Source organism: Chlorocebus sabaeus, chromosome 2, assembly GCF_047675955.1.
Source record: "Chlorocebus sabaeus isolate Y175 chromosome 2, mChlSab1.0.hap1, whole genome shotgun sequence".
NCBI lineage: Eukaryota > Metazoa > Chordata > Mammalia > Primates > Cercopithecidae > Chlorocebus > Chlorocebus sabaeus.
In genome coordinates, this window is record NC_132905.1 from 64135065 (window position 1) to 64151637 (window position 16573).

At 51.3% G+C, this 16573-nt stretch overlaps 1 protein-coding gene and 1 long non-coding RNA gene across 2 annotated transcripts in view; one reads left to right on the top strand and one right to left on the bottom strand.

Moving 5' to 3' along the window:
- Positions 1-7497: 7497 nt before the first annotated feature.
- SRXN1 (sulfiredoxin 1) lies at positions 7498-13860 on the bottom strand. Its single transcript, XM_007963017.3, has 2 exons — positions 13438-13860; positions 7498-9801 (listed from the first exon to the last, which is right to left on the bottom strand). The coding sequence occupies exons 1-2, from the start codon at positions 13645-13647 to the stop codon at positions 9598-9600; spliced, it is 414 nt and encodes a 137-aa protein (XP_007961208.3). The 5' UTR covers positions 13648-13860; the 3' UTR covers positions 7498-9597.
- LOC140709662 (uncharacterized) overlaps positions 13826-16573 on the top strand; it is a 75452-nt gene continuing 72704 nt past the window's right edge. Inside the window, exon 1 of the long non-coding RNA XR_012090351.1 lies at positions 13826-13933. This is a non-coding gene — a long non-coding RNA (uncharacterized lncRNA). The remainder of the gene's footprint in view (positions 13934-16573) is intronic.

Below are 16573 nucleotides of genomic sequence, written 5' to 3' on the forward strand. Positions count from 1 at the left end.
GTTTTCTAAATTTGATCTCCAAACACTTTTAAGCAAGAGGTGATATGATATGATATATTTTAGTAGACCCTGAATATTTCCTAAATTAAAATTGAAGACCCTTCTAGTTCCAATAGTTCCATGCTTCCCAAAGTGATACTGAAACGACTTCAAGAGAGAACAGGCTGGGCATAGTAGCTCACATCTGTAATCCCAATGCTTTGGGAGGCTGAGGCAGGAGGATTGCTTGAGGCCAGGAGTTCAAGACCAGCCTGGGCAACATAGTGAGACCCCCCCCGATCTTTCCAGCAAAAAAAAAAAAATTAAGGCCAGGCATGGTTGCTCAAGCCTGTAATCCCAGCGCTTTAGAAGGCTGAGGTGGGTGGATCATGAGATCAGGAGTTCGAGACCAGCCTGGCCAACGTGGTGAAACCCCATCTCTACTAAAAATACCAAAAATTTAACCGAGCGTGTTGGTGCACGCCTGTAATCCCAGCTACTTAGGAGGCTGAGGCAGGAGAATTGCTTGAACCTGAAAGGTGGAGGTTGCAGTGAGCAGCAATCATGCCACTAAACTCCAGCCTGCGTGACAGAGTGAGACTCTGTCTCAAAAAAAAAAAAAAAAAAAAAGCTGGACATGATGGCACGTACCTGTGGTCCTAGCTACTCAGGGGGCTGAGGCAGGAGGATCACATGAGCCCAGGAGGTCAAGGCTGCAGTGAGCTGTGATCGTATCACTCCACCTCAGCCTAGGTGACACAGCCAGACTTTGCCTCAAAAATTTTTTTTTTATATTTTATTTATTATTATTATTATTTATTTTTATTTTTACTTTATTATTTTTTTTTATTTCTTTGAGACAGAGTCTCGCTTTGTAGCCCAGGCTGGAGTGCAGTGGTGTGATCTCAGCTCACTGCAAGCTCCGCCTCCCGGGTTCACACCATTCTCCTGCCTCAGCCTCCTGAGTAGCTGGGACTACAGGTGCTTGCCACCACACCCGGCTAATTTTTTGTATTTTTAGTAGAGACAGGGTTTCACCCTGTTAGCCAGGATGGCCTCAATCTCCTGACCTCGTGATCCACCCGCCTCGGCCTCCCAAAGTGTTGGGATTACAGGCATGAGCCACCGCACCCGGCCAGGAAACCTGTTTCTAAGCTCAGCTCTTCACTGTGTGTTCTGTGCTTGGTTGAGTTTCCCAGGGCACCAGTGGCAGCGAGGGATTCATCCCAGCGACTCCAGGACTCTGTCTACACTCTGGCCTGCAGTGAAGGTTCCGAAAAGGGCTGGTGGACTCCCAAAGTTGGAGTCACTGGGATCTTCTCTCTCATCCCCCAGATCCAGTCCCATCCACTGGTAAATCCTGGAGCTCCTTCTTCAAGTTATGTCCCGATTCGGATCAATTCTTTCTACTCAGGTGCAATCCACCAAGCAACACCTGGGGCTCTGGTGACAGCAGCATCACCTTCACCTTCCTTCTTTTCCTGCTCTACTTGGCAGCCAGAGCCAGACCATGTACTTCCTCTGCTCAAAGCCTCACGTGGCTCCCACCTCACTTGGAGAAAAAGCTAAAGTCCTCATCCTGCTATGAGGCCCCTCCCAAGATGATGACCCTCACCTCTCCAGCCTCGTCACCTGCCCAGCCACAGCTCTTCTCCCACCCCCACTGTCCCACCACACTGGCCTCCTTGCTGCTTCTTGAACACTCTCGGCAGGCTCCCAGCTCAGGGCTTTTGCATATGCTGTTCCCTCGGCCTGGAACACATCCCTCTGACACCCACAGGGCATTTTTCCTCTCATTGTCCAGGTCAATGCCCCCTCTCAGAGAGGCCCTTCCACCTTACCTAAATAAGTACTTCCTAGCTCATTCTTCCTCCCTCCCCTGCACATATCAGAGCACATATCACTACCAGATATCACATTTTACCTTCAATACATATTTTGTGTGTGTCATTGCCTGTCTCCCAGAGTGGACTTCAAGAGGACAGAAGTTTGTATCTGTTTTGTATTCTGATGGCTTCAGTGCCTGGAATAGTACTGATTTGCAGAATGAATGTCCAGGGGTGTGTGTGAAGGGTGGGGGCAGTCACTCCCAGCCCTGCCCATTCTCACTATGGCCCCTCAGTCCCCTCTCCGGATATAGCTTTTCTCTCTGCCTGCCCCACCCCCTGACCCTCAAGGGCAGGCCAGGGCAGCAAGCTCATCCCTTAGGAGAGAGGTTTCCAGCTGCAGGGCAGACCCTCCTCCTATACCTCCATCCCAGATAAGCGCAACTGGAGCTGCCCTCTCATGGAGGGTACTCCAAGGATGAAGGGCCTTAGGGGAAGAGACACCCTGTATATCTCTGGGCAGCCAGGAACCTGCTCACAGCCTCTGTGACCTCATCGGGAAAGAGGCAAGACTCAAGAGAGTGAATGGTCCATGGGGAGTTACTATGCTTGTCCCCTTTTACAGATGAGAAAACTGAGGCTCAGAGAAGTGAATTTGTCTCTAGGACAGCTGGAGCCTCTGTCCCCTCCTCTGTAAAATGAGGAGAATAACTCCCCCCTCCTAAGGTTACCTTGAGGATTAAATGAGCTAAGTAAAGCCTTTAAACACAGAGCCCTGTGTGGCACATGGTAGATGCTCAATAAATGCTGGGTACGCTTGTTGTTCTGACAGGTGAACTAACTTCCCAAGGTCTCACAGTTAGTAAGTAACACAAACAAATTCAAACCTAGATCTGTCTGAATCTAAAGTGATTCCCAGAGGGGTGCAGTGGCTCACACCAGCACTAGGGGAGGCTGAGGCAGGAGGATTGCTTGTGCCCAGGGGTTCAAGACTAGCCTGGGCAACATAACGAGACATTGTTTGTCTCTACAAAAAACTTAAAAAATTAGCCAGGCACGGTGGTATGTGCCTGTGGTCCCAGCTGCTTGGGAGGCTGAGGTAGGAGGATCGTTTGAGCCCAGGAGTTGGAGACTGCAAAGAGCCGTGATCACACCACTGCACTCCAGCCTGGGCCACAGAGCAAGACCTTGTTTCAAAAAAAAGTTAAGCATATAAATAAAGTGACTCGTGTTCACAGCCACAAAATAATAATAACAGCGACAATAGTAACAACACCTCCAAGCAATAACAGCATTTTCCACTGCAGGTGGTGGCGCTGAGGGTAAAAACATAAGGTCATCAGGCGACAGCCCCTGCCTGGCACCCAAACCCGGACATTAGACCCTGCCCTCACGCTGCTTCCGCAGGGACGGGGGCAACCAGCAGAGCCTCCCTCTGGGGATGCCCCCCAATCTGGTTGCCTGGGGGGCCCAGCAGGGGTGGAGCACCCTGGGCGGCCCCGGGGAGCCCCCCGGGGGAGGGATGGGCGGCCCTCGGGCTCTGGAAGGGGCCGCGCGGCCTGGAAGACATTACACGGCTGTCGGACGGGGGGCGTCGCTCGGAGTTCCGGAGGGGGTCCCGGCGGAGGACGCGCGGGGTGAGGGGACCGCCCGGCCACAAAGCGCGCTTTGTTCTGCGCTCCCCCCGGGAGCTGGAACCAATGGATTGGCGGCAGCTGAGGTCATCTGTCAGGCAGAGCCGGGGGTCAGGCCCGGGGAAGGGGCTGCGAGGGAGGGCAGCGCGCATGGGCCGGCGGGGTGCGGGTCGGGGGCCGGTTAACGCACCAGCGCTCGCTGGCGGCTCTGCGGCAGGTCGCCGCGCTGCTTCGGGCCTCAGTTTACCAGTCTGTCCAACAGGAAAGATCATTTTGTCCTGTTCACCTCTGGGGGCTACTGTGAGAATTAAAGTAGGGGAGCTACAATGATGATGATGATGACGAAGGAGGATGACAGCTTTCTCCTCATCGCAGTCTCTACTTCCCGCACCATGGAAGTGCTAAGGCAGGGGCTGGACGCAAATGTGCTTTGTAACCTATAGTGCATGCCTGCGTGGGAGGCGGAGATGGATGTTAAACCCCAGAGACTGATGTTTCACCCCAGAGACGGATGTTTCACTCTCTTTCAGCCCAGGGAAATCAGTGGCTCCCCCTGATTCCCTGCCTTGACCCTGGGTGCCAGACTTGGTCTGCCTTCTCCAGGGCTGATAGGTGCAGCTGCCCAAGCCTGAGCCCAGGAACCCACTGGAGCCTGTCCTTGGTGCCTTCTGGTCCAGGGTGGGGTGGGACTGGAGTGACCCAGGTGGGTGGGGCTTTTTTCTGACTGGAGGTAGGTCAGGGCTGAAGGCTCTCCTTTGTCTCCTACAAAAGGACAGCCCTTTCATTCATGAATTCACTCATTCATTCATTCATTCACACTGCCACCTGCCTGTGCCTCAGAGTTCCCATCCAAAGGATAATTAGGCTTCTAAACATTTGATACAGGATCCCCTGGGGAAGGAGATCATCAAACACAGGGAGGCCCAGCAACTGCCCAAAATGTGTGTGTGTATTTTTGGGGAAAGGATTCATGGCTTTCTTGTGTTCTCAACCACATTCATGACCCCAAACAAGGCTAAGAAGTACTGGTTGGAGTGCAGGGAAGGAACATAGGCTCCCAAATTCCACAGGAGAGGGTGGCACTTGGAACGACCACTTTGGAAAGCAATTTGCCAGGATCTTAGAAGATGGAAACGGTCATATGCATCAGCCAGGCAGCTCCACTCCTGGGTATACAGTTGAAAGAGCAGGGTGATGGTGGGGGCCGTTTGCAGCTGCAAATAACTGTAAGCCCCCACACGTCCATGATCATGATCATGACTAACAAACAGCTACATTCACACCCTGGAACACCACGCAGCAGTGAAAAAGAATGAGCTAGAGCCACCTGGAATTCATTCATTTGCCAGATATTGATTGAACACTATTATCTTTTAGGCACTGTTCTTAGCACTGAACCTACAGTGATAAACAATACAGATTAAGTCCTGCCTTAAGAACACACATTTGGCCGGGCACAGTGGCTCACCTATAATCCCAGCACTTTGGGAGGCTGATATGGGAGGATTGCTTGAGGCCGGGAGTTGAAAATCAGCCTGATCAACATCGTGAGACCCCATCTCTACAAAAGAAAAATAAAAAATTAGCTGGGCGTGGTGACACACACCTGCAATCCCAGCTACTCGGGAGGCTAACTGGGATGATTGCTTGAGCCCAGGAGTTGGAGGCTGCAGTGAGCCACGATGGTGCCACTGCATACTCCAGTCTGGGTGACAGAAAAAAAAAAAAAGCAGACACAGAAGAAAATTTGGGAGAGTGTGACAAATGCCATGAAGAAAATAAAACTGGATAAAGGGACAGAATGATGGGGGAGGGAGCTGTTTTAGACACTATGGTTGGGAAGTCCCCCGAAGAAGTGACATTTGGGCACAGACCAGAATGAGGGAGATTGGGAGAAGAACACACACAAATGGGATGGTTGGTGGCGGCACAGTGCCAAGGGAGAAAAGCAATCTGCAAAACAACACAAAAAAGAAAACATTCTTTACTTAAACACACATTCATTACTATCAAATTAGATGAGTCTGGAAGGGTTGATGCCAAATTCATGAAGGTAACTGTCTCAAGTGTGCAAAGGAATAACCGGGACTAGGTCTTGTGGTGGGCTTCTGCTTGCCTCTAATATTTTCAATTTCTAATATTTAATTATTTAACATTTTAATATTTTAATGTTTAAAAGGTAAATATGGCTGAATGCAGTGGCTCATGCCTGTAATACCAATACTTTGGGAGGCCAAGGCGGGAGGATCACTTGAGGCCAGGAGTTGGAGACCAACCACCCTAGGCAACAGAGCAAGACCTGGTCTGTATAAAACGTTTTAAAAAAAAAAATTAGCCAGGTGTGGTGGTGCCTGTAGTCCTAGCTACTCGGGAGGCTGAGGCAGGAGGATGGCTTGAGGCCAGGAGTTTGAGGTTGCAGTGAGCTATAATCAGGACATTGCATGTCAGCTTTGGTAACAGAGCAAAACCCTGTCTCAAACAAACACATTTTAAAAAGTAAATATACTTATATAAAACTTGTGAAATGGCTGGGCATGGTGGCTTACACCTGTAATCCCAGTACTTCGGGAGGCCGAGGCGGGCAGATCACCTGAGGCCAAGAGTTTAAGACCAGCCTGGCCAATATGGTGAAACCCCGTTTCTACTAAAACAACAACGAAAAGCCTTGTGAAATGAAGAAAAAAAAAGAAAGAAAGAAAAAAGAAAAGAAAAGAAAATTTAAATCTATCACGGTCAAATGGGTGGATTCCAGGGCAGGGAAGGCACATACTGCCTTTCACTGGAGCCAAGTTCCTGGGGGCAGAGGTTTGGGGAGGGACACTGTAGGCTCATGGTAGCCCAGCTAGTAGGAGCCCAGAAGCTTCTTGGAGAAGGTACCTCCTTTGCTGAGCCTGAGATTCTCTGGCCTAGCACCCCCAGTATAGACAGGAGTGGGTAGACATGTATGCAAGGTCACAGAACAAGAGCAGGTAAGTAGAACCTGAACTCCAGACTGCCGGCTGAACCCGGATTAACTATTCTGCCTCTCTCAGCCGGGCGCGCGCATCCAGTCCCTTTCCACAGTGGTAGCTCTGCAAGCCCGAGGGCCAGCTCTGCAGTGGGGGCAGGAGAGCAGCGCCACCTGCTGCTATAAGAGGGAAACGCAACTCTCAGCGACCTGCAGGTTACAGCCTTTAAAACCCAGCTCCTCTTCCTTAAATGACCAACCAGTCCCCCTCTACTCCGAATCCGTTCTGCACCTCCTTCCCAGTGCCTGGCAGGGCCCTTAGCGCTGCCTGGTTGCGTCTTCTCTGCAAGAAGGAAAAGTTGTTTCGGGAGGGGGCGACCATCTTCACTCTTATTCCAGCCCAGGGGGCACAGGAGGAGTTTACTCGCAGAAGACCGTGGCACCTCACCCTCGCTACAAACCTTAGGGGTACACAGTCCATCTGACAGCCTGGAAGAAGTCCCCAGGGAAGGGACAGAACTGCCCAAGGTCACACAGTTAATGAGTAGACAAGCTAGGGGGAATGAGTAGACTCATTCCACTGGGGATGGAAGTGGGGAGGTCACTATATTTGAAAATAACTGATGCAGTCTAAATGAGTGGCTCTTAGCGTGTGGTCCCTGAACAGCAGCATCAGCATCATCTGGGAACTTCTTAGAAAAGCAAATATATTATTGGGGCCTTGCCCCAATTCACCTGAATCAGAAACTCCGGGGGCCACGTCTGTAATCCCAGCACTTTGGGAGTCTGAGGCGGGAGAATCGCTTGTGCCAGGAGTTTAAGACCAGCCCAGAGAACATGGCAAAACCCTGTCTCTATAAAAAAATGAGAAGGGTGCACCTGTAGTCCCAGCTACTCAGGAGGCTGAGGTGGGAAGATCGCTTAAGCCCGGGAAGGGCTGCAGCGATCCATGATCGTGCCACTGCACTCCAGCCTCGGTGACAGGGCATGACCCTGTCTCAAAACAAACAAACAAACAAACAAAAACAAAGTGGGGGTGGAGCCCAGCAATCCGGGATTTAGCAAACAAGCTTGAGACCCTGAACCGTTGGTCTAAAGGAATTGCACACCCTTTTTTTTTTTTTAATTAAATAAACTTTTATTTTGGAATGATACTAGATTTACAGAAAAGTTGCAGAGATAGTATAAAGAGTTCCTGTATATCCTTCACCCAGCCTACCCCAAGGTCAACATCTTACATCACCATGGTACATTTGTCAAAATCACGAGACTGAAATTGGTATATTAATTAAAATTCAGACTTTTTTCAGATTTACAATTTTCCCACTAATGTCGTGTTTTTGTTCCAAGATCCAATCCAGGATACAACATTGCACTTAGGACACTCTCCCTTTTCAGTTCTATTATTGGTCACCTCAGTCATCTTTCCCTGGGAAAGAGAATGCGTGGGAAAAGCTGTTGTCCTTATTATTGAACTGGGGAAACTGAGGCTTAAAAGTGCCAAGTGACCAAGTTCCCTTAGAGGGCAGTGAGAACAAGGCCTGCCTTACTCTTTTCCCTTTCTCTGGGGACTCTTGATTTTCGGAAGCCCCTCTGGAATGTCCTACCTGGCCTAACCCCACACCACCAGTGCAGCAAGGAAGTGCCCCTACTACAGTGGGTCCAGTCCTTGGAGAGACTCACTTCCTGCCCCAACACCTCTTCCCCTAGACCCTGAGGGCCAAGACAATGTCTTAGTGCCTTCAGACTTGGCAGAGTGAGGCCCGTGAAACAGAGAGAGAGAAAGGGGGAAGAGGGAAATACTTTTATTTGCCCATCCAAAATTATTTGTGATAGGTAAAAAATGGCCACAAACTCTGTGTGGTTCCCCTCATCAAGACATGTCGTCTGTTTCTCATGCCTTGAATCTGAGCAAAGCCTTGTGATTTGCTCTGACTGATAGAATTTAGCAGAAGTGACACTGTCCTAGTACCAGTTCCAGGCCAAGAACCCAAGAAGTCTTTCAGCTTCTACTCTCACTCTCTTGGAACCCTGAAGCTATCATGTGAATAAGCCTCAGCTAGCCTGCTGGAGAGGCCACATGGAGGAGAACCAAGCAACTCCAGCCAACAGCCTGTCACCTGCCAGGCAAGTGAGTAAGGCTATCCTAGACCATCCAGACCAGCTGAGGTCAACAGCTGACCTTAACTCCATGAGGGATCCCAGGTGGGAGCAGCAGAACTGCCCTGTTGAGCCCAGCCCAAACTGCTAACCCACAGGATTGTGGGAAAATAGAAGATTTGTTTCTAGCTGCCAAGTTTGGGGATGGTTTGTTACACAGCAAAAGCTAACTGGTACACAATTCTGCCTTTCTCTCTTGGTTATGGGATCCCAGTTTTATTGCAGGAGGCAGTGTGCCAGTCTCAGTAGATGGAGCACAATTGGTCTACTCAACCATGACAATTCTGTTCCCTGCTGTCTTAGCTTTCTTTGCAGCTAGAGGTGCAATGGTAGCTGGCTCAGGCCAAGGGCATCTAAGTGAAAATATGCAGAGGGAGAGAGAAGGAAACAGAATTCTGACTAGGTTTTACTTTCCGATACAAGGTGATAGGTCCAGCTAGTTTGGCCCTTCCTCTTCCTCCACCTCTCCTTCCTTGAACACAGACATGATTCTTGGGGATACAGCAGCCATCTTGGGACCACGAAGTAACAAGCACTGAGATCAAGGCCAAAGGATCCAAGATGTCACCCCTACCTTTGTGGAGTTGTTGAACCAACACCACTAGCCACCCATCTCCAGAATCCATGCTATGTGGAAAAACAATCTTCTGTTTGTTTAAACCACTGCAACCAAGGTTTTCCTTTCCTTGCAGCTAAATGTAGTCCATATAAGAGGTTACATAGACAAAAATGCAGAGGGATCCTTGTCCTTGGGAATTTGGAGCTGGCAGCATGTGGCTCTCCAAGCCCATCTCTGTTCTCATTTCACCTTCTCAGTAATGCTTCAAGGGTAAGGCCATGATCCTATTGTCATAAAGGTGGGAACTGGGGCTCCCACACTGCACAGTGAGTCCAAGGCCTTGTAGCTGGCGAGAGGGGTGCCCAGAGTCAGACCTTCTCCCCAGGTGCAAAGAGAATGCACCCCTGCTATCCCTTCTGCATGGCCCAGCCTGCTGGAGGCCAAGTGTGTCTTCTGGGCTCTTGAAGGTGGCAGCAGGTGCCAAGGAGGCTGCTACTGCAAGTCTGGTGTGGATGCCCCCAGGTACACCCTTAGGTCTGAGAGAGTGGACTGGACAAGCTTGGCGGGGATGGTCTCTTGCTGCAGCTGCTGGTAGGCTGCGTAGCGGTGGCAGCCCCCGAAGGAGTAGAAGTAGTCACCTCCCTGGGCCCCTTTGATCCAGAGGACATCGATGGGGGGCACGCTGTCTGGGTCCTCCTGGGGAGAAGGGGCACAGAGTCAACGGACATGGTACAAGGCTTGACAGTTTGTAAAGCAGACTTTGTCCACCTGTGCCGCGCTCCTTATAAGGTGATCACACTGGACTACTGTGAGAGACAACTGCTAAATATCAGGAATTTTGTGAGCTGGTCGACATCACCTTATAGCTTGAAAATCAGCCATGGGAGAGTATTTACACCAAAGAAACGGACAGATGCTACAAATCAGGGATTTCTCCCCCCCATGTATCAGTGCACCACATGCACACTGTCCATCAGGCCCTGTTGTAGACCCTGGGAATACAGTACAGCTGGAATGAGACTGAATAAGGCCCTGCCTTCAAGGGGCTCCAGTCTAGTGGGGCAGATGGAACAAGAAGTAAATATTAGAGTGACAAATGCTATAATGACAATAACACAGGTTAGAGGACAGAGATGGGGTCCACAAGGCCTCTCTGAGGTAAGAATGAAGCAGAGTACTTGGAAAGATTCAGAAATGGGGCCGGGCATGGTTGCTCACACCTGTAATGAGAACTTTGGGAGGCCGAGGTGGGTGGATCACTTGAGGTCAGGAGTTTGAGGCCAGCCTGGCCAAAATGGCAAAACCCTCTCTCTACCACAAAAATTAGCTGGGCATGGTGGTGCATGCCTGTAATCACAGTTACTCAGGAGGCTGAGGCAGGAGAATCGCTTGAACCTGGGAGGCAGAGGTCGCAGTGAGCTGAGATCGCACCATTGCACTCTAGCATGGGCGACGGAGCGAGACTCCATCTCAAAAAAAAAAGGAAAAAAAAAAGATAGAGAAGTGGAATAGTTTCAATTAAGAGCGTAGCTGCCTGGGTTCAAATCTAGCTCTGCTGCTTAACAGCTATGTGATCTTCAGCAATTAATCTTTTTGTGCCTCAGTTGCCCCATCTATCAAATGGGATGGAGATAACAGATCCATCTCACAGAACTTTTGGGTTAAATGAGTTAATATATATAAAGCACTTTAAACCATGCTTGGCACATCGAAAGCGCTCAGTAATGTATGCTGTGTATGACCTGAGGGAAGAAGATTCCACGCAGAGGGAACAGCAAACGCAAAGGGCCTGAGGCCAGAGCACCTTCACCGTAGAGGAGGCACAGCAAGGAGGCCAGTGTGACTAGAGTGGACTCCAGGGCTCGAGGAACGGTCAGAAAGGCCAGCAGGAGCCAGATGGTGCAGATCCGTTTCTGAGAGAAGTTGGTGGGCCCTGGAGTGTTTGCAATAGGGGAGAGTGATATGATCTGATGCACATTCTAGAATGCTGTGACGGGAGAACAGACTTGGCAGGGCAGACAAGGGCACAAGGCAGGAAGACAGAGGGGAGGCCTTTGCAGGCATTCAGCAGAAGATGCTGGTCTGGATGACGGTGTGGTGGGGACAGGGAGAGGTAGACGGGTTTGGGACACATTTAGGGGGCAGGTCCGAGGGGTCTGGCAGAAGGGGTGAATCCAAGGGCAAGAGAAAAGGGAGAATCTAAGATGGCTTCCTGTTAGGCGCCCGCACAGCCAGGTGGAAAGTGGGTCATCCTCTAAGTAAGGAAAGCCTGGGGCAGGATGGGTGCAGCGTAGAGCACTCTGGGGAGACCCCATTAAGTGTGAGCGGCCTGGAATGCCTCCTGCTGCTGGCCCACGGGTCCTCTCTCATGATTCCACAAATGATTATTCAGCAGTAAGGGGCAGCAGTCACGAGCCTGTGCTCTGGAACTCGGCACACCTGACTTTGGATCTCGGCTCCTCTCCACAGCAGCTGGGGTACCCAGCCCTCTGAATAACATTCCTCACCTGTAAACTGGGAATAAGACATCCTAGAGGGCTGCTGCTGAAGAGTCAGTGAGCTGATGCCTACTGGGCATCCGTAGAGCACTAAGGAGGGGCAGCCGTGCCAGGCAGGCCTTGTGCTGGGTACTGAAGGCACGATGGTGGATGGCCAGAATGATGGCTCCCAAAGATGTCCACGTCCGAATCCTTGTGAATACGTTACCTTACATGGGAAAAGGGACTTGGCGGACGGAATTAAGGTAAGGATCTTGAGATGCAGAAATTATCCAAGGTTATCTAGATGGGTCGAATGTCATTATCAGCGTCCTTACAACTGGGAAGAGGGAGCAGAAGAAGAGGTCAGAGTGATGCGATGTGAGAAGGCCTTGGTGTAATGTTGCTGGTTTTGAAGACAGAGGAAGAGGCCAGAAGCCAAGCAGTGTGGGTGGCGTCTGGAAGCTGGGAAAGGTGAGGAAATAGATTCTCCCCTAGAGCCTATAGAAAACAGTGCAGCCCTGCTTGATGTTAGCCCAGTAAGACCCATTTTGGACTTCTGACGATAAATAAAGCTGTGTTGTTTTAAGCCATCAACTTTGTGGTAACCTACAGTGGCCCCAGAAAACTAATATAGGTGTACATAAGCAAAGGAAGAGCTGGTTCTGGCCCTCGGAGCCTACAGTTCTAGCATGGAAGGCAGGTGTCTCAACAGGACGTTAAAAGCCAGTGAGCTGTAATCCCAGCACTTTGGGAGGTTGAGGCGGGCAGATCACTTGAGGTCTGGAGTTTGAGGCCAGCCTGGCCAATATGGTGAAACCCCATCTCTACTAAAATACAACAATCAGCCAGGCGTGGTGGCGGGTGCCTGTAATCCCAGCTACTTAGGTCGGGAAGACAGAAAATAAAATGCAACACAAATAAATGTATGATATAATTTCTGGTGGACATAAGTGGTATCCTGAGAAACATCTTGGGCTAAGGGGAGAGCTAGAGAGGCCAGGGACCCTGATCAAGGGTGTTCAAGGAGGCAGAGAGCTGGACCAGGCGGGGGGCAGGCCCTGTGGTTGTCCGGGGAAGTGGCTCCAGGCAGTGAGGACAGCAGTGTAAATACTAGGACTGAAAGTTAATCGGGGGTGGCTGTAGAGGTGCTGAGTGGGGCTTACACCTTCCAAGGGTCGGGGGGAGGGGACGCAATGTCGTGTAGGCCTAACCTGACACCTGTTCTTGCACCTGCCAGAATCACTCCGGCACTCTTAACACCCTCCCTCAGTGGTGGAGCTGACCCTTGACCTCTTCCACTTCCCATTCAGACGAGGGCCTCCCAGTAGATACGACACACCCAGTCCCACTGTCACTGACTGTCACAGCCATGAGAACTCACGGCTTATCTCCGGGTAGTGTGGTGGCCATGTGCTGGGCAGTGGGGGCCGGCTGCCTGGGTGTGAATCCTAGCCGTGCCACTTTTTAAGCGCCTGATCTTAGTCAAGCCACTGAAATCTTCCCTGCCTCAGTTTCTCGTTTGCAAAAGAGACACTATCTACCTCATAGGTACTCATAGGGTTGGCATTGGAAACTAAGGGACTTCCTGCAGTTCCTGGACCACTGCAAGCACTAGCGTTATAAGCATTATCATCACTACTTTAATTATCTCGTCCAATTCCCTCCTTGCTCAAGTGAGGAAACAGAGGTCCAGAGAGGCCCAGCCACTTGCTCAAGGTCACACAGCAGATGCTGAGCTCCGGCTGAGCCCAGAACCACTCCATCTCGCCTCCATCGCGGCGACCTCCCTCCTCCCGCGACCTCCCTCCTCCAAAGCCCTCCCTCCGGCTGGCTGGACTCCTGGGGGCCTCACCCGGATAGTGTTCACGAGGCTCTGCACCTTGGCGGGGTCCAGCACGGACGGCAGCGGCCGGATAAGCACGTTCAGTGGCACGTTGTGCACCGCGGCGATGCAGCCCGAGTGGATGCTGCCGCCCTGCGCGCCGCCGCTCGGCCCGGGCCCCTCGGGCGCCCCGCGATCCGCGCCGGCTCTGCCCAGCGCTCCTCCAGCACGCAGCCCCATCGTCGCCGCCGCCGCCGCGGGACTCGCCGCCTCCTCCACCTTTAACTCTGGCCGGGCTGTACCATTCTGCGCGGTCGGGTGGGGGGGCCCGGGCCAGGGCGCGTTTCTCCCCCGGCCCCGCCGTGGTCCGGCCTCAACCCCGCGGCCCCCAGCCTGCCTCAGGCTCCGCTCGCCAGGTGCGGCTGGACTCGCGCGGGGCTCCGGCTCTCCACCGGGGGGCGCCTCACGCCTCCCCTCCGCCGCGCGGCGTCCGGGGAGTGGAAGCGCCCGGGCGGGCTGACTCAGGGTGAGTTTGCAGGTCGCGGGGCGGGAGGGGCGCGGGTGACGCACCGGCCGCGGTGACTTAGGCCGCGGGGGCGGGGGCGGGGGCGGGGGCGGGAGCGGAGAGCGCGGCGAACCTGCCCAGCCGGGATGAGTCGGCAAAGCCTGCAGTGCGCTGCTGCCCCGCTGCTAGGGCTCCTAGCCAGCGAGGTGATGATCCCCACCAACGGTTCCACTTCCAATCTGCTGCTGGCTGTGTCTGGCGCCGTTCCAAACATTTTGCACGAATATTGACTTATCTAAACCTCAGAACAACCCTGCAAGGAAGGTATGATTGTTATTCCCATTTTACAGAAGAGGAGACTGAGACACAGAGGTTTAAGTGATTTACCCAAGATCATGGAGCTAGTAAGTGGCCGAATCCGCATTCAAATCCAGATAGTCTGGCTCCGGAGTCCGCTCTCTGCCCCACGGCTGGTTGCCTTGGTTCAGCAACAGTGACTGTCACAGGGAGCCCTCAGGAATCGCGCTGACAATGTGTGGGCCCTGCCTTCGAGTTCCACACTGTTTGTATAATTACAACACTACTGAAAGTAGGTGCAGTTATAGACCCGCTTGTTCAAGATCAGCTGAAATGAAAGTCAGGTCATACAAGTCCATACTGTGGAGCCACCTAACCACTAACTCCAAGCAGGAAGGTGGACGATCCCAGACTCGGTTGAAGACAACCATGTCTGGTTTGCTTGTCTTCCTTCTCCACGTGGATGGCACGAACATGGAGGAATGCATACTTACCCTGCCAGCCCGAGAAAACTCGACATGGAGGAGGGGGCCCGGGGCTTCTACTTTGCCTTGAGCCAGTTGCTGACACTTTCTGAATGCTATCTGTAAAATGAAGTGATGCTGCCCCTCACTCAAAGTTGTGTGAATTGAGAGAGTGCTCATAGTGCTCTGTGAATTGCGTAACATCCATTTTGCTGTTGAAGATTTTTATTTTGGGTTCTTAGTCTCTCACAGAACCTTAGAACACTGAGACCAAGACTTGAGCCTTTCCCTTTCCAAACATAATTCCCGTGGACACCTAAATGATACTTTGTTTCAAGAAGTAGAACTGACACCCACACCTCAGCCCCAGAACGTAAGAATTAGAGAATTTCATCAAGAGGGCAGTTATCCCTTCTAAAACATCTTCCTCATTATAAGAAGTAGGAATGGCAAGATAACAGTTTCTAGAGTGGAAAAGTGGAGCTCTGGCCTGATTCTTTCATCATGGTGTACTCAGGGAGGCCTCATTTCCTGGTATCAAATTCTCTGTGTTAAGATATCTATGGCCCAATTCAAAATTGCTTAAGCAATAAGAAGGTTTGTTTTCTCACATAATAAGATGTGGTAGGCATGTCTAAGGTTGGTAAAGAGGCAGTTGAACAAAGACTCCAGTTCTGGCTGGATGCGGTGGCTCACACCTGTAATCCCAGCACTTTGGAAGGCTGAGGCAAGCAAATCACTTGAGGCCAGGAGTTCGAGACCAGCCTAGCCAACATAGTGAAACCCTGTCTCTACCAAAAGTACCAAAATTAGCCAGGCATGGTGGTACACGCTTGTAGTCCCAGTTATTCCAGAGGTTGAGACAGGAGAATCGCTTGAAACTGAGAGGCAGAGGTTGCAGTGAGCTGATATCATGCCACTGCATTCCAGCCTGGGTGACAGAGCAGGACTCTGTCTCAGAAAAAAAAAAAAAAAAAAGATTCTGGTTCTGTCTATCCTTTTGTGCCATCATCCTCAGTGTTCTATTATCCTGCAGTGTGCCCTTCATGGTCCCAAGATGGCTGCTGTAGCTCAAAGCATCACATCACTACATGCGAATGTCCACAAGTGGAAGTTAGGACATCCTTTGCACCTCTTTTTAAGAGTGAAGAAACCTTTCCTGGCTGGATGCAGTGACTCACACCTTCTGACCATCCACTCCTTGAGCCCTGGAGTCCACTCTAGTCATACTGGTCTCCTTGCTGTGCCTCCTCCACAGCGAACGTGTCCTGGCCTCAGGCCCTTTACATTTGCTATTCCCTCTGCATGGAACGCTCTTCCCTCAGGTCATACACAGCATACATTACTGAGTGCTTTCCCTGTGCCCAGCATGGTTTGATGCACTTTACATATATTAACTCTTGGAACCCAGCAGCTCTATGAGATGAGTCTGTTATCTCCATCCCCATTTGATAGATGGGGTATCCCTGTGGGAGCTCTGCCCATACATTCCAGAGGTGCCAGGCCATTCACTAATGGGGGCAGGAGCCAGTGAGTAAATGCCAGTCTTCTACTGTCACAGGTGGATGATTCAGAGAGGTGTTCTAGACCATTCAGATCTCTCTGGAACCTTCTCAGAGACCAGAAGTACTCATCCCTATTACTACAACTGACTTCACTAACACCCCCTCTGTCCCATTCCTCCTACCCCTTACTTCTGCTTCCAGGGATCACCTCCCACATAAATGACTTACACTAAAGTCTCAGACTTGCTATTAGGGAGCCAAAACTAAAACAAAAGGGAAACTTGATACTGGGTCATCCCCTATAATTCTGTACCTTGCGTAGGTTAAAATTGCACTATTTTATTGCATGTGTGACCTCGGGCCAGTCACCTGCCTGTGCCTGTTTCCTAATCTGC